Genomic DNA, 21,709 nt, shown 5'->3' on the forward strand with positions numbered 1-21,709 from the left:
AAGCATTTCGAGCACTTTCCCTGAAAGCCTCTGAGCACTGGCATCTATTGCTAGTCTGAATAGTAAAGGTCCATATACGCTGTTCCATGTGCTACTGTGAGGGCTTCAGTGACCTGATGAGAGGGTAGGAGAAGAGCTTTGTGCTCTGCTGGCTGTTTCAACTGTTTTGGATAAGATATGACAGTAAGTCACTATGGTCTAGACAAAAAATAGAGACACTTCTGTGTATTTTCACAATTTCAGAAAAAAATAAGTAAAAAGCTTGTGTGAGTAAAGCATTTTGGTGCAATTCCAAGTACCATTGAGTTTAAAAAAAAAAAAGCCACTAAAAATGCAGTTCCCACAAAGCCAAAAGGCATGAGGAGAAGCAACCAGGCTGTATACCTGCTGCCCAGCCACATGCCCATTAAGTGATATTCTACAGTTTACAGTCATACGTTTAATGACATGGCTACATTGAGCCTATAAATGAACTCCATAAAAAACACTAAAGATTAACTAACTTGTTTATGATAATTATTTTTACAAGTAGAATAAACCCCCTACCTTTCAGGTTCAGCTGGAAACTTTTTCTCAAGAGAGCTATCACCCTCACTGGAAAAATTGCATAGGTGGATTACTCAACTTTTCCTTTCAGTACAGTCACACATTTGTTAGTTTCTACTTCCTCCACCATGTCATGTTTCTGTGACAGCACAAGAAAAGAACTTCCAAAAGAACATGGTCAGTAGAAATATTCCCCAAATCTGAAGAAAAGGTTTGACCAAGCTGTTTCCTAATTTGGAACTGAAAGAACTATACTTTAAAAAAAAAAAAAAAAAAAAAAAAAAGTTTTAAAAGCCAGTAAACTGAAGCCTACTATATTCACTTGCAAGATAACTCATTTAAACTAAATCTTGTTTCATATATACATTAATAAAGACCTTTCTCTTGAAATCATTTGTCACTGGTGATTTTAGAGTAAGATGCATATACAACCCAAGGTTAGGAGTAGGACTCCCAAATGTTTTGCAAATTAAAACTAGAATTACCCACATAATCCATATTTTTCAATCAATCAAATAAAAATAGAATCCTCTTACATTCAAGAATATATTTGCATAATACCTGCACAAAGGTAATTATATGTTTACATAAAATACATGACAATGTATGCAGGCATTAAAAACTGAAGTATTAATCACAGCATGTTTTAAACACAATTGTATTTTGCCTATATTACAGGTAAACATTTTGATGAAGGCCTATTAACTCATTGAACTGAAATGTATAATACATATACAAATATCTAAGGCAATTTAGAGATCTCTAACTCAGGATGTGATTTGACAAAATGAAGCACTCGGTGGCAATACTAGGCCAAGGTGACTTTGCCCCTTATTGTTCCCCTCTTTTACAGGATTTTCTGAAGTGAAATCAGTTTCTAGGAACAAGAACCCAGAAAGGAGAGAGAGGTGATTAAAGCTGATGCTGGCATTGCCACTTACTATCAGTTCAGAGCCTCAGACGTGTAAACTTTTACTCTAATACGCAAGAGTATTTGTCATTGTCTAACGCTGTAAGTAGTAACATGCAATACAGCAAAAGTCTTCAATAGCACCTTTATGTAGCGCATGTTTACAAGGTAAAGATCTATTGAACTGGATCCACCGCAAAAATGTTTTACTATAATTACTTCATAATTATTCACCGCTTCTTTCAGTTTTTATTTACAATGTTTTTAGGTATTACAACATTTATAGGACACAAGGGAAGTTTCAGTCCAAATTTCTGAGTGGCAGAACAGTAGATAGTTCAACAATTCTTTTATTTATGCTTATATAACATTGCAAATTACTTTTGAAGACATTTTAAAATAAATTTATATAACCTTTTGTTTTCATCATGCATTCTAGTTCCAGCTATGTCAATGCTATTGGTGTTCACATTTTCATTTGCTAGTGATTCCTTTTACTTATTTCAAGTAATCAATATAATTGCTGCCTTTGGGCATGCCTACTTCTGTATAGTGAAGTATGGTGCAATGATACTCAAACTACCACCATCTCAGCTACTGCCATCACCAGAAAGGGTCATATTTTGAAGGGTTATTAACTGGGACTGCCTATATTGTTTTCAAACCAACTACTATAGGAGATTTCGCTGCATCATGAAAATACTCCAGTTAGGGTCTGAATGAGTCAGCAACAGGTTGAGTGTCTCTACACTGCACTATCCCACATAAACCAGACATCTGTAATTTCTTTCTATCTGAAAGAAACAAACATCTCATCAGTGCTCTCCTGCACTTCCATCGGGACCTTTATGCTTGGACCTTCGATTGTACTGTGACATCTTCCTACACTGCAAATCCTTTTTCAAGTACAATTTTAAAGGAAGAACTGTTAGACATGTTCTAAAACAAAAGTTGAAAAATAAATAAATTAAATACAAAGACCTGAGAACCTATACTTGAAGATTTTATGGAAGCAAGCCAACACTTGAAAATCACAGCTTGTGAAACACAATAACAAGAAACATTTGCTATTCTTGATCAAAAAAGTAAAAACAAAATCAGAGAAGGGGTCTTCCCTCCATTCTTCAGCAGGCTGAGCAACATGAAGAAACCCAACCTAAAAAGACATAATGCTAATCTCCTGCTGCTGATACTACTTCAGAGCAGTGCACAGCACTGAAATTACTACATGGGCACTCAAAACCTCTGACTGTCAAAGCAAATATTTATTTTCATCTCCCTGGTCTCTCTGCAACACATGACACTCTTAACTTACATATACTGCTATCTTGTCTGCGAAAGGTTGGTAGGGCCCTGACCAAATGCACAACAGTTTGAACTGTTTCTGGAGGGCTACAAACCACAAGTGCTGATGGAAATATCACCTTCACTATTGTAACAGTTTGGGCTGAGTCAGAGTTAATTTGCTTCATAGTAGCTGGTATGGGGCTATGTTTTGGATTTGTGCTGAAAACAGTGTTGGTAACACAGGGATATTTTCGTTACTGCTGAGCAGTGCTTACACAGAGTCCAGGCCTTTTCTGCTTCTCACCCCACTCCACCAGCGAGGAGGCTGGGGGGGGCACAAGAAGTTGGGAGGGGACACAGCCGGGACAGCTGACCCCAACTGACCACAGGGATATTCCAGACCGTATCACATCATGCTCAGCAATAAAAGCTGGCATAAAGAGGAGGAAGGGTGTACATTCGGAGTGATGGTGTTTGTCTTCCCAAGCAACCGTTATGCATGATGAAGCCCTGCTTTCCTGGAAAGGGCTAAGCATCTGCCTGCCTATGGGAAGTAGTGAATGAATTATTTATTTTGCTTTGGTTGTGCACACAGCTTTTGCTTTACTTATTAAACTGTCTTCATCTCAACCCATGAATTTTCTCATTTTTACCCTTCTGATTCTCTCCCCCATCCCACTGGAGGCGACAGTGAGCAGCAGCATGGTGCTTAGCTGCCTACCAGGGTTAAACCACAACAAGTATTAAACCACACCAGGATCAATATATTCCATTTTCAACACCTCCAAACAACTACTAAGTGAAGTGTTCCGATGACATGCTGTACCCTGTGATAAATACTCCATTGCATTTTACAACAGAGTTGTCATCAGTGTCAATTAAAAGTTATCAGGTTTAGAAGAGTTTAGCTTACCGTTGAAGTTAAATCCAGCAGTAAGGGAGGATGTCAGACAGATCAAAATAAGCTTTTTATCAATCTGCAGGGACAGGACAACTTTCCTTCTTAAAAGGTACACACCCATTAATAACTGCAGCTCTGAATTTAAAATACTGTTGGCTTCCTTGCTAATGCTAATGTCTCAGTTAATAACATCACCAAATAATATTCTGTAAATGTTTTTAGAGAGGACTCTGTTACTGATACCTTTCTCATTTCTCAGATATATTAAATCACCATGAAATACCTGAACATGAACCTTCCACATTCAGAAAACTTCAGTATCCTAAAGCTGCAGCACATCTCTTCCTCAACAGAGACCAATACAGTAAATCATACCTAGGCCGCTACAGTAAATCAAATCTCTACTATCTACACAGGTTGTCTGTGGAACTGCAAATCAAGTTCAAGATCTTGGCCTTTTCTTTAAGGTCGCACATCCTTGGGCTTAGAATACAACAACAGAAGCATACACCACGTAATACAGGCACCACAGAGATCCCCAAACTAGTGCAAAGTGTGCTGGTACACAGAACATACATGTTCAGTCACTAGCTCAGGCTCTGTAAAAAGATACAGCCATATTAGCATGTTGGTGAGCCTGAGCTAATTACTGCTGCTGCTTCCAGGTTCAGAACTCAGTCGGAGCCTGCAGCTCTACAATGACAGTCGCCAGCTGGGCTTTTTGGGCACTGCAGCAACATGCCCCATGGGAGGCTGACATTTGTACTCAGGGGACAGAGCATCCTTAGAGTCTCAATCAGGTCTGGGGCATCAAAACCCTGTGCTCTCTTCTCCCACTCTGTAGGAGGAGGGTCCACCACACCACACCACCAAGTACATGACTCAGTTCTTTTAACCTTGCTTTCCAGAGCTGTCGCAGGAATGTACGTGTTTATCTTTCTAAAGCACTCATCTCCCCAGAACAAATAAAATCGAAACAAAATAGAAAGGAAAAACCCTACCAAAATAGGACACTGTACTGTGCATGTCTCTGTCTCTCACAGATGATAAGTGTATGTGAAGCTTAGTAATGTTGCTCAGCGTACTACTGAAATTCACTCAGATGCTGCAGTGGCCGACTGTACCTGTTGTTCTCATGCCATTTTAGTGCCTCTCTCTGCCATTTGATTCATCTAAAGAGAGACTAATTAAAACTAGAAAGGACCACTTTGGGATAAAAATAAGACAACCTGATCTGAGCACAAACTATATAACTATTTACCTGTAAAATTGAGGTCAGTATCTGTACTAGTTAAGGAACTGCACTGAGAATTCTGTACTGATTTTGTCATATTCCTGGGCAAGCTGTATTATCCACATGCATCAATTCTACAATTGTACAACTGAAATACTACATCCTTTTGTTACAGTATATCAGATGATGATAAATCCCCAAATGCTTGAGTACCTTAGGAAATATTCTAGGCATTAATTAAAAATGAATTTAAAATACATTTACTATTCTGTACAAAACCCTGTTTTAATGCAATGAATTTGTACCAAGAATGTCTTTGTCTTGTTTAACTTCCAAAACTGACCAAACTAAATCACATAATGTATTCTTACTGCAGAGGAAGATGATCAGCATGGTAAGTTAGTATGTAACATCCATTCTCCAATAGGCATTTTCCACAAAGGCAACACCCACGTTATTTGAAATGATCCAGGACGAGAAAGATGACAGATCCAGGAGAAGACGAACAATAAATCAATAATGAATTGAACGTACTTACCACGCAGTGCTATGCTGACAGCTAGTTGTATGACAACAATAATAACTGAGTAGAGTATATACTCCTTTCTCAAGTCCTGAACCAAGTCAGGCTATGAGCAGGAACACTTGGTAAATGAGAAATACTACAAAAAGGAACACCCTAACAACAGCGGCTTAGGTATTAATTTGGATGCAGACAAGAATGTTTTTAAAAAGAAAAAAACAAAACAAACAAACAAAAAACACCTGAAAAGCTGTCTGTTTTGTAATAAGAATCTTTTCAGTTTTGCATGCATTTTTACTTTATTAAACTAACATAGCTAATCATTGTGACACATAATGATTGCAAAGGAAAATCTTTGAAAACATGAAAATCTTTTTTATCTGTTAACTTCATATATGAGTATATAAACTACAGAATATTATCTAGTATTATATATTTTGCAATACACCCTATATTCTGCAATATACTCTATACTTGAAGTGGACAGGGTTTAAAAAATTAAATCTTCATTACCTTTAAGCATTGTTCTTCCAGTTGAGCCTCCAAAGATATTTAAAAGACCACTTCTTGCTCCTAATGATGTAGTTGCTTCTAGTAAAGCACCAGTTATATAGTTAGAGAGTGCAGTCCTCTGTGAAGTGGCACGATATTGACAGTAAGCACCTGTTACACATGGTTTTATACAAAAACCATCAGCTTTGCATATACAGTCTGTATCAAACGTTGGGAGCTTTCTCAGAAGGTGAGGAAAATATTCAAAAATATCTTCTGCTGCTGCTTCTTCTCTCACTGTATTGAAGATCTGTGGAGAATGCAAAAGCATAAACTGTTAGTTCCTTTGCTTAAGATAATAAACTGAACATCAAAAAATTCCAAACTAGCATGACTTCTTGTAAAGTTCAACAGCCTCTGCAAAAAGGCACTAAATTAAAATACTGCATTTATGCATTAAACCTGAAATATCTATGAATCCAAAACTGATTTGTGAAGATTTTGAGTTGGGTTTCCAAACAAGCTATTTAAATAAGATGGCATTCTGGCTTTCAACCTATGGTTAAAAACATTCTAATGAAAATCAGTGTTAAGGATCACCATTAGACAAAAAAAATGCCACATCAATACATCTGGTCAACATTTAAAATAAAGAATATACACAAAACTATTTATAAGACTATTGAATGTACTGTACTTTCAGTAAAATCTTACAGATATCAGTAGCAGAAAAACAGGTCTACTCAGGGTTTGCACTTTTTCTTGCTGAGCGGGGCGGGTCTTTGCAAACAGAAATGGCTTTAATCACTGTGAGCAATCTTTCAAAATGTTTTGGTGTCACATTCATTGCATTACTTCCAGCCTACACACAGGTCTTCTACCTAATATTGGTTTAGTACTCTTTTTTCCAATATTTGTGCTAACACACTAATGAACTTCAGACTGCAGCATAACAACTAGGTAATGTTTGCTTATGTAAGAGTCTAATTATCAAAGCAAGAATCTGGAAGAAATCTTTTCATTTAGTATACAAGGAGAGACTTGGTTCTTCGCATTCTTGTATGCTGACTTACTGATTAACATTAATAATTCGTCTCAATGACCTGTGCTTTGTAATTACAAAGTATAAACTACCAAACTAAAAGTTAACATAGGGAAAGGTCATTATAACTGTTACCAGAACAGGTGCTGAGACAATTTTCATGGGGTTGTTCCCCACCAGTCCTTAGATGTGCACAAGAAATAAGCAGATGTCTTAATGACTGTTTTTGTGAGTAATGGCTTGTTTCTTGTTGCCATCCTTCCCCACATATAAACAAAATGCAGCTATCCATCAACACGGCAGAGATCGCATCCAGTCCTATGACGCAAGCACACATGCGCTCAGTCAAATGATAAGAAACTGTTTGCACAGTCTGTGCGTGCCACATGTCAGAGGCACCGGCACCCTCACCACAGGACACATACGTGCCTGCCATGTAACCAAGGAGGGAAGTGGCTCCCAGCACGGGGATCTGCACACACATCCACTTCTGCCCTAAGACCTGCATTTACCCTGCCAGGTAAGTGAGGAGGGTTCGAATGCCCTGCTCCCATGAGGTATCTGACCCTCTACAAACAGAAGTTGTGAACAATGATGTAATTCTTTCAGCCAGGTAAAGAAACTGAGAATAGCAGAAGCTTTGATTCAGCTACTAAATTCAAAATTTGGCAAATTTTTACTTCTTATTTATTTTTTGCCATAAACCAGAAAATCAAATACAATGCAATATTTATTAAAGTACATATTTCTTCTCTTAGCTGTAGTTTTTGTATTAACAATTTCTTGGGGAAAACAGTAAAATTTTACTCAAAATGTAACAATTTATTAACTAGTAATGTAATTCAATGATTTGAAAAAGAGCACTGACATTTATTAATATATAAAAAAAAAGTCTTTCACATGTTGACAAGGACTTTTATAACTCAATTCCATTAGAAATATGGCTTCTGTGATTCATTACACAGTGAAATGCGGCAGTATCTTTTTGCTTCCTCTCCCTGCAAATTTTCCAAAATTTATTTGGTCTCAGGCTTTTAGAAATATTAAGCCTTTACTTAAGCCTCTCTATCTTCTTTTCTTTGGTATACAACAGTTTTATGGACTCTCAGACTCTCAGTAAGAACACTGCTCATCTCCACCTTTATTCAGAAAGAAAATACACTCTTCAACTGTGCGTTATCTGAATAGGATATATGCATACCTTTAAATCAGGTAAGTGTCTGCAAGGAACAGTGGAGATGTGCTTATGACACACCCTTCCAAAAGGTGTACTGTAAAATAGTGAAGCTGCCTTATGCATGGATTATGAGTGTCACACGTAGCAGACATTAGTTTTTTTACCTTGTTTAAAAGAATATTTAGTTAATGAAAATAATTTAACTTCCCGAAACTGCAGTTACCTTCCAAAATATTTTTTAAATTGTGTTCTACAACATACAAAGGCCTACACAACTAAAATTTCTTTCAGCTGCCAAAGCAAAGAAACCATTTGTTGACAGAAACAGGCGACAGTGTTTTGCTGGAGAGATTATACATAGAATAATTGTGTTAATCTCTTTTGTATAAAGTAGACTTCAGGGCACTAGCTGTCTCCAAAGACTCTGCGCTTCACATAACAGTATTTTCAAATACTGTTTGTTTTGATGTGTTAAAGCTCTGAATGTGTTACTTCTGCTGCACACAGATGCATGTACAAAAAAATACAGACTTACAATGTGTATACTTACCAGCCACTGAAAAGAACTGAAACAATCAGAATAGGAACATATCCCTCAGGTAACTGATAGGGAAAAACACCTTTCAGTGAGATTGTACCAGACAATTGGGGGAACTTAATCTTGCCTGGGAGACAAAAATGTTGATTCCAAGCCAGGGCTTACAGTTCATCCTGGCAGATGTAGTTATATTGACCTATATCACTACCAAAGAATGATTACTGTAATTAACAATGAATGTGAACCAAAAAAGAGTAAAATGCAGCACTAAACTGACGTCTACTTGTCAAAAAACAATGATTCACAAGGGCGTATCGCTCCTGATTCACTTTTGCCTTCCACATCAGATCAAAGATTTCAGTCATCTGCAGTCTGATGCTGCAGTATCTCACATACTACATATCGAGCAGTAATTCACAAGAAACTGAGGACAGTATCTGGATCTAAAAGCATTGCAATATTAAATGTACTTCAAATTTCTTTTTAAGTAGTGCAAAGTACTGACACTTACAAGGAGTTTAGGGTGAACTTTCTTATCTATACCACTGTAACGAGCACACATGTAAATGGTAAAATTTATATGCAGTTATAGTATCTCAAGATTTACTTTAGACAATAAAAGCACAAATTCTAATATTTTTTATCTTTTTTTTTTTCCCCACAATACTTTTAAAATAAGAAATGAGCTGAAACAGGTAACTCCATATACTAATACACCAGTATTCCAATGAAAGTATACTATGGCTTTGATAGATTTTTACTTTCTTCTATTTTTTAAAGAGATTTTAATAGTAAGTAAAATGAAAATAAAAATTACTTGCAACATAAAATTTTCCAGACTACTACAGAAGAAAAACATGTCCTCCAACTCAAAAATGAAAATTAGCATTAAAATAAAATTAAATTCAGGCAGATTTCCATCCTTGTAGTTTTACAGCCAAGTCCATATTTGGAAAATAAATGGAAACAAATAGATTTTTCAACTCTTAATAACATATGCAATAAATCATCAAAACTTTACTTTAAAAAAAACTCAGTTTTGCTTCTAGTAACTTAAAATGGTATCTGCAAGTTAACTTGTTGATAACCTTCAGGCAATAAAACTTTCTTACAGTGACAACAGACATATTTTCTTAAGATATTCTTTAAAAATAACTATAAGAACAAGTAAGTCATGCTGGCCTTGAAACTATTCCGTATTTTTCTCTTATAATCTTTTCTTCTGTTTAATCATCACTACAATTGCAAAGTGCATTATGTCTTTTTCTCCACGCACACTACTGTAGGTTTACTACATAGAAGTGGCAGAAACCTAAACACCATAGCCATTCTTAGTCCTACAGTTTATGACAGATATTCCCCCAAAATGAAGCTGGAGTTCGTGGGTGCTGCTGTACTGGAAATACTGGATATAGCAGTTCACAAAAATAATCGTTCTGATTTCTTATGTAAACTTACATGTATCTCTTCCTTTTTACTGTAATCTTTTATTTGTTTCTCTTTTCATATTTTTTCTGCCTCAGGTATTTAGCTTAGAAGTTGGGTGCATGTTATCATTTTGCCAAACATCTAGCAGCTGCTTGGCACATATGAAACCCAGAAACTGGAATTAAGAACAGACCAAAGATTCCTGTTATTAAGAAGCAGGCTTAATTTCTCTAAGTTTATTATAATAATAAAGAATATGTGTACCCCAAAAGTTCATTGTAAAGAACAGCCATGAAAAATTATGTTTATTGCTACTACACTATAAAAATAACAGAAAACAGGCCCTAATGGGGCTTTAATAATTCACTGCATTGCTTCTGACCAGCACCTGTCCAAACTCTAAAAACCTCCATCGATATATCCTGAATGATCAAAACGAAACACTGCAATGTAGGAGGTATTATATATATATACACACATATGCTCGGTTGCTACTATGCATTCCACTCTGATTTCCTGGCTGTTTACCTACAGAGTGTTTTTCTATTATAGAGGGCTGCCAACAGCCCATGCCCTGTGACACAAAGCCTTCATTAGTTGCACATTTTTAAAGCAATTTTAAATGTCTGTAAACCAGAATGGTATATTAGCAAGTAATAACTCTCAGGACAGTATGTCTTGACGATCACTTAAATATCTCCTTTGAAAACAGGAAGGTTTTACAGAACATACAAGCCTAAAAGCAATTAATAACATCACAGGAAATGCTGCTCTTTCCAACTTTGTTCTGTTCCCAGAAAAATTTCATTAAAATGAGTAAATTCTGATGGTGATTTTTCATTTTGGCACTACAGTTTTTTCCAAAGAAAACCCTCATTAATATGGACCAAGCGAAGCTAACAGTGATCTCTTGGAAGTCATGACCAAGGACCGTTCCAATTGCTTTTATATGTATTTATTCCACAATAGTGTAACTCAAGCATCTATACCATGGAATATGACAGCAGTCTACTATGAAAAAAGCACCTTGGGCAGAAAGAAAGGAATATGTAAAGGGAACTTGGGTAGAGGAGAGGGGGGCTGAAAGAGGAAACACACTTATCAGAATGAGAATTTGCTCAGAACAAAAGAATCAGACATTAATGCATAGTTAGACAATACTTCAGTTTTATGTCTTCCAAAATGGCACTCCAGCATCACACTTGGGAGCATTTCTTTAATAAAATTTAAAGAACAGGTGATGCTGATAGTCACATAATTTTCTGAAGGATCTTGGGGTTTCTCAGATTTATCTCATTCAGGTTATGACCATACATGCACTGATTAGCCCGTGACATCTTAAGATCACTGCCAAAGTACAAATGCAGAATAGATTAAGAAATGCTTTTTTGTAAAGATGTTGCCTACCTAGAGCCAGCACTTGTCACTGGTCATTTTCTTCCAAGGATGTCGTGGGGTCGGGGCGGTGGTGGCATTAAATAAAAATGAAAGAATATTCTCCTATTACTCCTTACTATTATAACCTTTTGGAAAAATGGTATTATTGTAAAAGTGGAAATAAACAAATTTCCTAATGAAATTTCTATTAATAAATTACTTTTCCCAACATTCTTACTGAAAAACTGTTCATCTTATTAATCTCAAAATACCACCCAATATTATTCTGTTTAAACAAGAGTGAGGCCATAGCCTGAGGGACATTTCTTTTAGCTACAAACACAAAAGCCATTTTGGACATAATTATTTTTAACATTTAGCCCTTGATCTAGTTCACTGTGAGAGAAACAGTCATTTAATTACTCTCCGAACAATGCTAAGTTGCTAATCGTTTGATTTTCAAAGATCCTGGAACAAACAACTGTCAACTGGGATCTGCAGAAATGCTGAAAATCAGACCAATCTATGAAAAAAGGTCTGCCACTGATCTGGGATTTAAAGTCAGGTCATGTGAACTCATACAGATTTCTAAGCCAATATAGAATAATTACAGACCTTGTTTTTAATCTAGCTCATATTTTCAAAATAATTCCTGCTGTGCAAAAATAGAAATTAATCACACTATTTTGTACAGTCAGTTCTCCACATAATTTACAATTATCTAGTCTGAGTAAACATTACAGGTACAAAGACACTTGGACAATGCTCTGAAGGCCAGGTCCGGAAAAGCACTGCAGCTTTCCGACCTAAGCTAGGTCCAAACAAATTACCAGTTTCTCAGCACTGTGTTTGCCAGATATCCCATTTCTGAGAAGGCTCACTTGCTTGTGCATGCTTGTTGCTTACAGCTCTACAGAATCTAGTTACAGTGCTTCCTTCATCAACTTCCTCTCTGTGTTCTCATAAAGCTCAGGCATCTCTGCAGAGAAATTCACTACAAAATTTGGTTAAGATGACAGCAAGAAATCAGATTCTGAATGGATGGATGTTTGCAATGTCAAGAGAAAAAAACGCTTTTATTAAAAGAAAACTTTAAAAGCTACAGCAAAAAATGGTTGTATCGTATTTTCTATCGCTACTGCTAAAGTCACCCATTAAAATTTTGAAAAATATTTTACTTAAATTGCAAGAAAATGTAGATGAAAGGCATACTTAAAAGAAAAAATATTTAATATTGAACAGCAAGTTAACAAACATCTGTATTCAACTTCATTCCAACTCAAACTTCCCCTGCAAAAAGTCAAATCTTTGGCAAAACTACAAACTTATACAAACACTCTTTTTTTTTTTTTTTTTCCTTAACAAATTGATAAATTTACCATATTTTTTGGACAATTTTACACCATTGGTCTGTTACAGGACAGTTAATCTGTTACAGGACAGAAGCTTCATGTTATTATGCATTAAGTATGGATTCAAGTGTTCCAGCTACAAAATTACATTTAAAAAAATTAAAGAAAATAACAGCAGGAGAGACTGGAGGTGACCAAGTGTTGGGTTCAAATGTATATCACTGCAAATGTTCTGCACTCAAAAAGATCAAAGATTGACCATCCCTACATGACACTCATAGATGAAAAAGAATGGGGTGCCACAAGTTTAGTATGTATACTTCTCTGATTTTCAAGAAGGAGGAAATCTTTAATTCATGAACTTTCTAAAACATTAATCTCTTGTAACAACTTCTGGTTACATGTCAATGATGAGAACTGAAATACATTGAACACTGAACGCATTTTCTGTTATGTCTAGAATAGTGTATATACCTGTCATTCTATCATGTACTTAAGATTCTCAAGAAGACATGCCAGAGGCTCATTCTCAAACAGTTATGCAGGTTGTTCAAAGCTCAAGGATGTTGCTACTGTGTTTGGTAGAGATGATGCTCTTGAACAGCAGAAAGATCTGCTCTGTCAGAACTATTTCTTAGCTCTGTTCACTGACGTGTCTTGTTCATCTTAGCATTCAAATAGGTGAGGCCTTCAGAAAATCTTTTGAGAAATTGGAGCTTTTTTGTAAGTATTTTTCAGTGTTTGGAGTACAAAAGCTAGACATTCAGACTGTTAGAACATTATCTTCTTGGTGGACTTGGAAGCCTGTGACCAAATAAGCACACACCATTCAAGATGAAGTGGATGATGACAGAGTCATCCACAAGCTTTAGTAAATTGTACTGCCACTCAAATTTGTGTGAGATCCACTACCTATCCCAAGATACTCTCTGATTTCTTGTTTGTCATGACACTCTACTGCAGAGTTTCTCCCTAGGTGCACTTTGGAAAATATGGAAACAGCTATCTGGAAGCAATGCAGTTTTGCAAGTTGGGGTCAAACTCAAAAATTCCCACAAATCCTTTCCCAGCATCTCATGATCAATCTTTTTTGGCTAACAGGCAACATTCTTCAAGTATTAACAACGATCCCAGATCAAAATAAAAATAAAATAAAATAAAATAAAATAGTTATATATTATGACGTCCTTCTTCATACTCAACAGGTTTTGGACATATATTTGAAGTCAGCCTCCAGCTGGCTCTGCAAGCCAATGACTGCCTCGCAAAGCAGAACTGATAGCAGTTTCAGCAATAGCACTTGCCATCTAGCCTGCCTGCAGCTTTACCAACAGGAGAAAAAGAACTGTCATCACCTGAAGAACTTTTGCTGAAACACAGCCATCTGGTGCAGGTTTGCATTTGTGTTCAAGAAATAGCAGTAAAGGACTGTTTTGGCACAGTGTGACGGTCACCATACACCACAGCATGTCAGGGTGACAAAGAATAGCCTCGGAGATCCGTATGCAGGTAATCTCAGAGCTGCAGTAGCAACTCATCAGCAAGAAAGCCTGAGCTACAAAAACACATTTGCAGTGAAACATATGCAACTGTGCAAAGACTGTTCAGAACATCACGGGTTAGCAGTGTTCTTTACGTCTTAATTTTCTCATATCTTGGCTCTATGTATTTTCGCATGGTGCTTAAACAGAGTATCTTGACTGCTGAGATGCTAATTTTCGTGATGGAAAAATTCCTTAAAATATCCCTAGACTGCTGAAAAGCTGTTTTGTTTTTGAAAAAATGCCTATAAAATAAGAGCATACAATGCCATGGTGCAATCTGAAGTGTACCTCATAACATACCAGGAATACTGCTGTCTTGAGGGAGTGGGGGCAGGGAGAAAACCTTGCTCGAAATACATGCACAGAGTCATCAATACCACTACAATTCTGCCCAGTACTTGACAAATGCATTATTTACTCTAGGGTGGTTCAGGCATATTCAGGGCAGTGTGGTTCACAGGTGTTGTTCGTCTTTTGCCTGGCACACTATAAAGAAGAAAACCAGGAACTACTTTAAAAACAAAGGAAATAGAAAGGTTTGTTTACTGCAGCAGCAGACCAGCATGGAAGCATCAGGAGAGACAGAGGGGAAGACTTCTGAGTAAATAGTTGAGGTATAAAGAATTTAACTGTCACTGCATTGAGGATGCTTTGAATGCAGTCAACAGAAGGAGTAGTTAAAAGAGGAAAGAAAGGAAATACAGTAAAATGAAGTAAGGCGGGGGGGGGGTTCTGCATTGGGTGCATTTTTCAATGCATTTAACAAGATTGTGATTTTTAAAAAAATCTCTGCTTGCATAATTTGCAATTGCAGACAGCGAGTCAAGGCAAACACTGTGTGTTATGCCCTCACTGCGCAGAAACTGGGGTGGGGGGGGTGGCATGCGATGCCAAGATACAGTCTAGCATATACTATCACTTTCTCCGTACAACAGGAATAAATCTACTGAGTCAAAAGGAAGCTGCCCTCCCCGGGGCATGGTGTGTATGACTGGCAGATGAGGTGCGTGCAGCAGAGTCTGTCCAGTCCCCTTATACATCTGAAGGAAAGAACACATCACAGGAAAGGAGTAATGGTCTTCAAGTACCTCTTCATCATAGGAGTCAAAGCTTTTTCCAGCATACTCACGACAAATTAATTCACTCATAGCTTTTCTAAGTGTCTAGCGTTACCGTCACTGTGGGAGGCCCAGATGTTTTCCTTTGCTTTTCTGTACATGAGCTTCAGGTTCTAACAATTTAGATAAAACACTGCAGTGACCTGTCCCCTTCAGTCACCCTTCCAGCAATTGTTTTGTCAATATTCTTGTTGCAATGTCTGTTCCCAAAGGCTTTTCAAACTTTCGCTCTCTCTTCAATGATTAAGGGACATGTGGATCTTTGCAGTGCCAGGACAGAGCACAAGACAGACTACCATGCTAGAGAGCAATAACGCTCACTTAGTCCACAGCAATTTTTGCTGTGTATCAAATTTCACACAGTAAGTTGTAACTGGGCAACATGGCACAGAGTAGCAGAGGACACACAGGAAAACAGATGAGTTCACCCTGGTAATATGGGGAGCGGTATCGATGGCAGCTGGAAGGTTGCCAAAAGAGTGAACAAGCGCAGATGTGCCCAAATATTAATATTAATTAACTGATGTTCTGTGAACTTTCTACAGCTTCAATTGCAATTACAGAATGTGCATTACCTCACCAGCCAATATTTCTTATGAATTGCATCCTGTTAAGGATGAGATCATTTCAAGGAGCAGAAACTGAATTTAATGAGGGTGAAACCATCTTGCAGAGGCAATCCCTAAATGTAACTCAACATTCTTCAGAAATAAGATCAGCCATCCCCATTCAGTTCTGGTATATGACCAATGTCTTGAGTAGGGAAATCTTTTCATTCGTGATCATGAGAAAATGATGAAACAGTTTTAAAAAACCAAATACATTTGAGAGTTGGATTTACTTACAACCAGAAATTGTAACAGCAGGCCCAAACTTCTGACAAGTCATCATCTTCACTTTTGATAAAACTTGGTGGCTATTACTAATTTTCCATTTCTGTAAGGTAACAGTACTAATTATTTTTAAAGCCATTACCAAAGGAAAGATGGACTTCACAGATTTGGAAGACAGACAGAGCAGTGCGATATAAATGGGGCACAGATTTACCACAGCATCTCCAACCCCAGAAAATCCTGCTTAAAGAATCATCAGTCCAGTGGAGAAGGAATAGTAAAATAGTCCTTGTTACTTCTCATGGCAGGTAATACACTTTAGATCCAAATTACTAAGAAGAATCATCTTAAAATATAAAACAGAGGCTGACAAAAGACATCAATTAACTGTCATTTGAAAGATTGTTCGTAAGTACTTGAAATTTCAATTTGATTAAGGAGGAAATGAAAGGATGACACCAAACACAACAAAGGAGCTCTTCACATCACTTTTCAGCAACGTGAAACAATGCCCTTGCCAGTGAGAGAGACTTCTGTAATCTTACCCAGAAAGGGCCAAAAATATCACTTTCTGGTCAGCCAGATCAGCTATATATATTTCTCTTGGCACAAAAGTATATGTGAAAAAATATTTTTCTTAATAGTTATTAATTATTTGATTACTAAGTTCTCTTGTAAAATTCTTCAGTTTAAATCAGAATTTTCATATTTTTCTAGAACTTCTCAACTTGGTATTCTGAGTTAAATTTCTGTTGACTGTTCTACTCGTCAATTCCTCATGCAGCCAGTATTCTCTTTTAATTTTCTAAATGAGTGCTTATTTACTTCCTCCAAACTTTTATCAACAAATTCACTTACAATCAATATGCTGTCTTAGTAACTAAATAAATTAAATATACTCTATTCAAACATCTGTGTTATTTCAACTTTATTCTAAAAATAACTACCTATTCTAAACATAACTACTAAGCTAATGCACACCTTTATTTATTTACTGAGAAGATGATAGTTTTACTAGTCTGATGTGGGTCATGTCTTTGAACACCTGATCACGTGGATTGGAGTTTCTTAAGTCAGCAGCTTTCAAAATTGTCTACTGAGTTTTTAACATACAAGTATAGGCACCACACATACTTCTGTTCTAAAATCGTATTACTTTTTTAAAATACATTTTCATAATGACTTTTGAGACCTCTGATGAGAAACAAAGATATTCCATTCATATAAAACTTCTCAGGTGTGCTATAAAAAGTATTTAAACCAAGAAAAAGACTAGCAGGTTAACTTTTCAATAGAGAATAGAAGTTTTACTGTAGCCAAGCACATTATCTAAAATAGACACTAATTAGGATTCAAACTCCATGTCAGAAAGCAAACTGAAATAATTCAAACAGCTTAGATGTTAGAATATTGAATGTGCCATGACTGAATAAGTTCAACTTGAGAAATGCACATTTTCATTGTAAATTCCACCTTTTGTTGTACATCTTTAGATCATCAAACTGCAATGGTATGGTACTATTAAAATGGATCTCAAAGCTTTCCAAATGCAAGTAAAAAATAGTAAGAAATACTAACAGAAGCCACTGAAAACTCTATTTAATACATCCTTAAAGGCTTACGTTCTTCAAAGGTAGACACAAATTAATTACTTTAATTAGGTCATTAAAGGTTTCAAACAGGCATTATGTTCATCTTTTCCATTTCTGAAACACTGACAGTGTGACGGGCACATTGCAGACAGGTGAATGCCAAGCATTCAATGCAGAGGAACCCAACAGCCCCTTTCCCACATGTCTCTCTTTTCAACTATTATTCTGTATGTGGAGCAATAGCGAGTCTAGATTTTCTCTAAGAAACAAACAAACAAAAACCCACACACACATCAGATACAGGCAGAAATCTGTATGGTTTTGTACCTCACTAACAACCATAATCTTCCCATTGGAGGAAAGGATTCCACAGAACTCATACATTTAAAAATAACTGCATCCTCACACATGTGAACTGATTATTTAAACAACTCCAAAAGATGAGCTTAGTTGCATATTTCTGAACTGCAAATTGACAGCAAGTTTGAGGGGTAACCCACAGTACAGAAAAAACCTTAAGACATCTCCTGTCAACAAGACCATCTTAAAAAGAAAGAACCAAACAGAAAACCTAAAAATTATGGCTGTTGAAGACCATGTCTCACCAGTCCTTAAACGTTTTGTTTGTTGTCCTCTTTCTACAATCATATCTATCTGCCAAAGCTAGCCGTAACTACTTCTGTAAAACTCTGACTTTACCTGTTCTTTTAAAATATTATTTTAATATGTATACTTACATAACTGATTCAGAAAGCACACAGTCTATTCCATTCCTGTGTGTCTGATATTAAAAGTCAAAAGATAATCAACGGTAGGGGTTAAAGTTCACAGCATTGGCTAATTCAGTTTTTACACAGTGCGATATTGCATGCCTGAGACTAAAGAAACTGCTTAGAATTGCTTATGAAGGTCTCAGGCTCAGAGTAAACGTGTCAAAGCTCAAAGATGAAGTACATGTAATAAAACTGTCTTCATATTTATACAATCACTAGTATTATTTGTATCAAAGAAAGACTCATATTGGGATATTATTGTACTATACATTGTGGTTTTATATTGAAAGGTGGATCTTTCCAAATCTATCAGAAACAGCCTACAGTTTAGACCTACAGTCAGAAACATAAGTATTACATAAATGTAAAGTGCAACAGAACCTTGCTGTATCTCTAAATATTTTCATTTACAACCAATTGTAATTGATATTGTTGTAAAAGATCAGTAAGCATATTACTACAGCTGTAAAATTTATGCATCCTACCCATGGCATACAGCTAATAAAAGAGCAACTTGGAGCATTTTCCTTAGCACAGGAAATCTAGTTCTCATTTTCTAATTTTGTAGACACTGAATCCATGCCTATTTGTTTGCTTGTACTTCAGCTGTTGGGTTCATAGGGTCACATGAATAATTATAAGATTATTTTGGATAGTACTTAGGGGCCAGGAAATTCTCAGAGTTTTCATGACTGAATTGTTTAATAGACTTTTAGGTCAGGCTACAGAACATGATTTCATGAAACAAAATACATTTGTTCTATAAAGAGGCATTTTCCACTTCAAGGGTTTTTTTCGTTACCTAGAAATAGAAAAGGCACTATTCCTTGCCCAAAGTAACAACAATATATTGATACTCTGAACCTAATTTTTAAATGACACATTTAATATTAATTTACTGATAAAAAGCAAGTCTTCATTCATCACTGCTCACAATGAACATTTAAAAACAATCCTTAAAAAAAAGAAAAAAGGGCTCAAGAAAGGGGCTCTCTTGGGCTATCCTGTAAATTCTTAGAAGAAAATTTTTGGCTAAAACTAAGCAATCACAATAATCCAGCACAGTACAATGAAGCAATTTTACTGACGTTGGTATCTCGAATCAGTATCCTAGGATCTTCAACACTATTCATCTTCCCTAGTCATTAGCTGCTAAGGAAGACCATGGTGTATCTATAGAAAGTAGCTAAAGTTTAGGAAAGTTTAAGATAAGACAACAGCGTGAACAGGTAATACACAATGCAGTGACCTGAAGAAATAATTTCTTCTTTTCCTTTTTTTCAGCTGGTGTGTTCAAATGCTGCTTTAAACTGAATAACTGTCCTGCAGAACACAGTACATTCAATTTTCACATCATATTTTTATGTTATGACACAACTTTGATGATGGATACCTAATACACACTAATAGCCATATTAAGACAACTGTATACTAGAATAAAACTGTATTTACTGAAGTAATTGTTACTGGAAGAGTTTGAGTTTCATTCAAATCTACTAAAAAGATTAGATGATGGTAACACTATGATTACATTAAAATCCATGGGTTTATTTTGCTGTCTCCAAATAGAGTTTTGGAAGCCAATTCCAAGATCTAAACATGGGACAATGATTCATTAATTTTATTTCCAGTTCAGTTCTACTTGCCTGAAATGCACAAAATGGAATCTAATTTTCTGCAGTATTCAAAGGTTCTAATTCCTTCATCACAGTTAAAAGATTTTTTTTTAAAGTAAATATGCTTGTTTTAAGAGAGAGAATGAGAGTGAACGAGGAAGAGAGTGACCAAACAAGGGAGTGGGAATGAGAGAGCATTAGTTCAGTATTTAAATTACACTTTTTAATTGTTAATGAAGCAAAGATGATTCTGCAGGACCAGAGTATTTGTTCTCCTTTCTTTTTCCACTGGAGTGGAATGTCACTTGAGGCTTGATTTTCAGAATTTAAGGCATCTGGCTTCAGACCAGAAGAACAAAAATATTTTAAATTAACTTTCCTTATTCTCTGGGGATTGTTACAGACCCAGGGACTACAGTTTAGTCATCCATGAGATTTATTTTGCTTTAGCGTTAGCTTCAACTAAACTTTGTATATACAACAGCTTACTTACCAAAATTCATAGCCACTCTGCTCAGTGCAATGATTTTTAAAAATTGGCAATTATATTACACTGAGTTACCTGCATAAATGACCTATGTATATGCTTAACCTCTCAAAATGAAGGATAAAACTTAGATTCCCATTATAAGCTTCTCTTTCATACCATCACACCAATTTTGAAAAAAACTTTGACTCATTTATCTATAATTACACATGCCCAATTTAGGATTTTTCAAACTTTTTCAAAAGCTTCACCTTAGTAAGAAATAGTGCCCCTCAATAGCTCTGGAAGAGCTGAGCACAGATTTGTTTTGAATTAACTGCACCAAGTTTGCATGTACATAATAAAGTATTCATGAGGAATACTTGAGGAAGGAAAATTTGTAGTGGATGTTTCGGTTAACCCCCAAGCAAAAATAGTTGTTTGCTCTCTCATTTTAAATGATTATCCTAGAAGGACAGAAAAAGCTTGAAAGCGCTGTATGTTTCCATGAAACTCTAGTAGCAGCATAACATTTTACTGAAGTCTCAAATACTCTAAACTTGACAAGTACACTGTTAAGATCTTTAGAGATCATTTTTGTCACAGTAGCATCATTGTGAGAATAAGCAGGAAACCTTTTTTGTTCAAATAGTGCTATGGTAAGAACTTGACGCGGCATCAGGGACAAAAACCAGAAAAAAGTCCTTTATAAAGATTATATCGATCTAATGGATCCTTGCCGTAGCATAGAATAAACAAGCAGAGATAATTTCCAGACCCTTATTTTCTCAGTAGCATATCAAGGACAATCTATTCCCATGAAAGGTAAAGTTTTTGTATGCCTTTATTAACAGAGGTCTCATCAAACCCCAAAGCTACATAAAATATATAAACCTGTTATAATACCAGCATAGAAAAGGGCAATACTATGGTGAAAAAAAAAGTAATTTCCATCTGAGA

General features: G+C 36.1%; 1 protein-coding gene across 6 annotated transcripts in view; it reads right to left on the minus strand.

Moving 5' to 3' along the window:
* The window catches only part of PLCE1 (phospholipase C epsilon 1), a 167,047-nt gene that overhangs the window by 89,858 nt on the left and 55,480 nt on the right, over positions 1-21,709 (minus strand). For all 6 annotated transcript variants that reach the window (XM_069796616.1, XM_069796615.1, XM_069796619.1 and 3 more), the window contains exon 3: positions 5,915-6,203. In XM_069796616.1, coding sequence (XP_069652717.1) covers positions 5,915-6,203 — 289 coding nt within the window. The remainder of the gene's footprint in view (positions 1-5,914; positions 6,204-21,709) is intronic.

This window comes from Haliaeetus albicilla, chromosome 11 (assembly GCF_947461875.1).
Source record: "Haliaeetus albicilla chromosome 11, bHalAlb1.1, whole genome shotgun sequence".
NCBI classification, from domain to species: Eukaryota; Metazoa; Chordata; class Aves; order Accipitriformes; family Accipitridae; genus Haliaeetus; species Haliaeetus albicilla.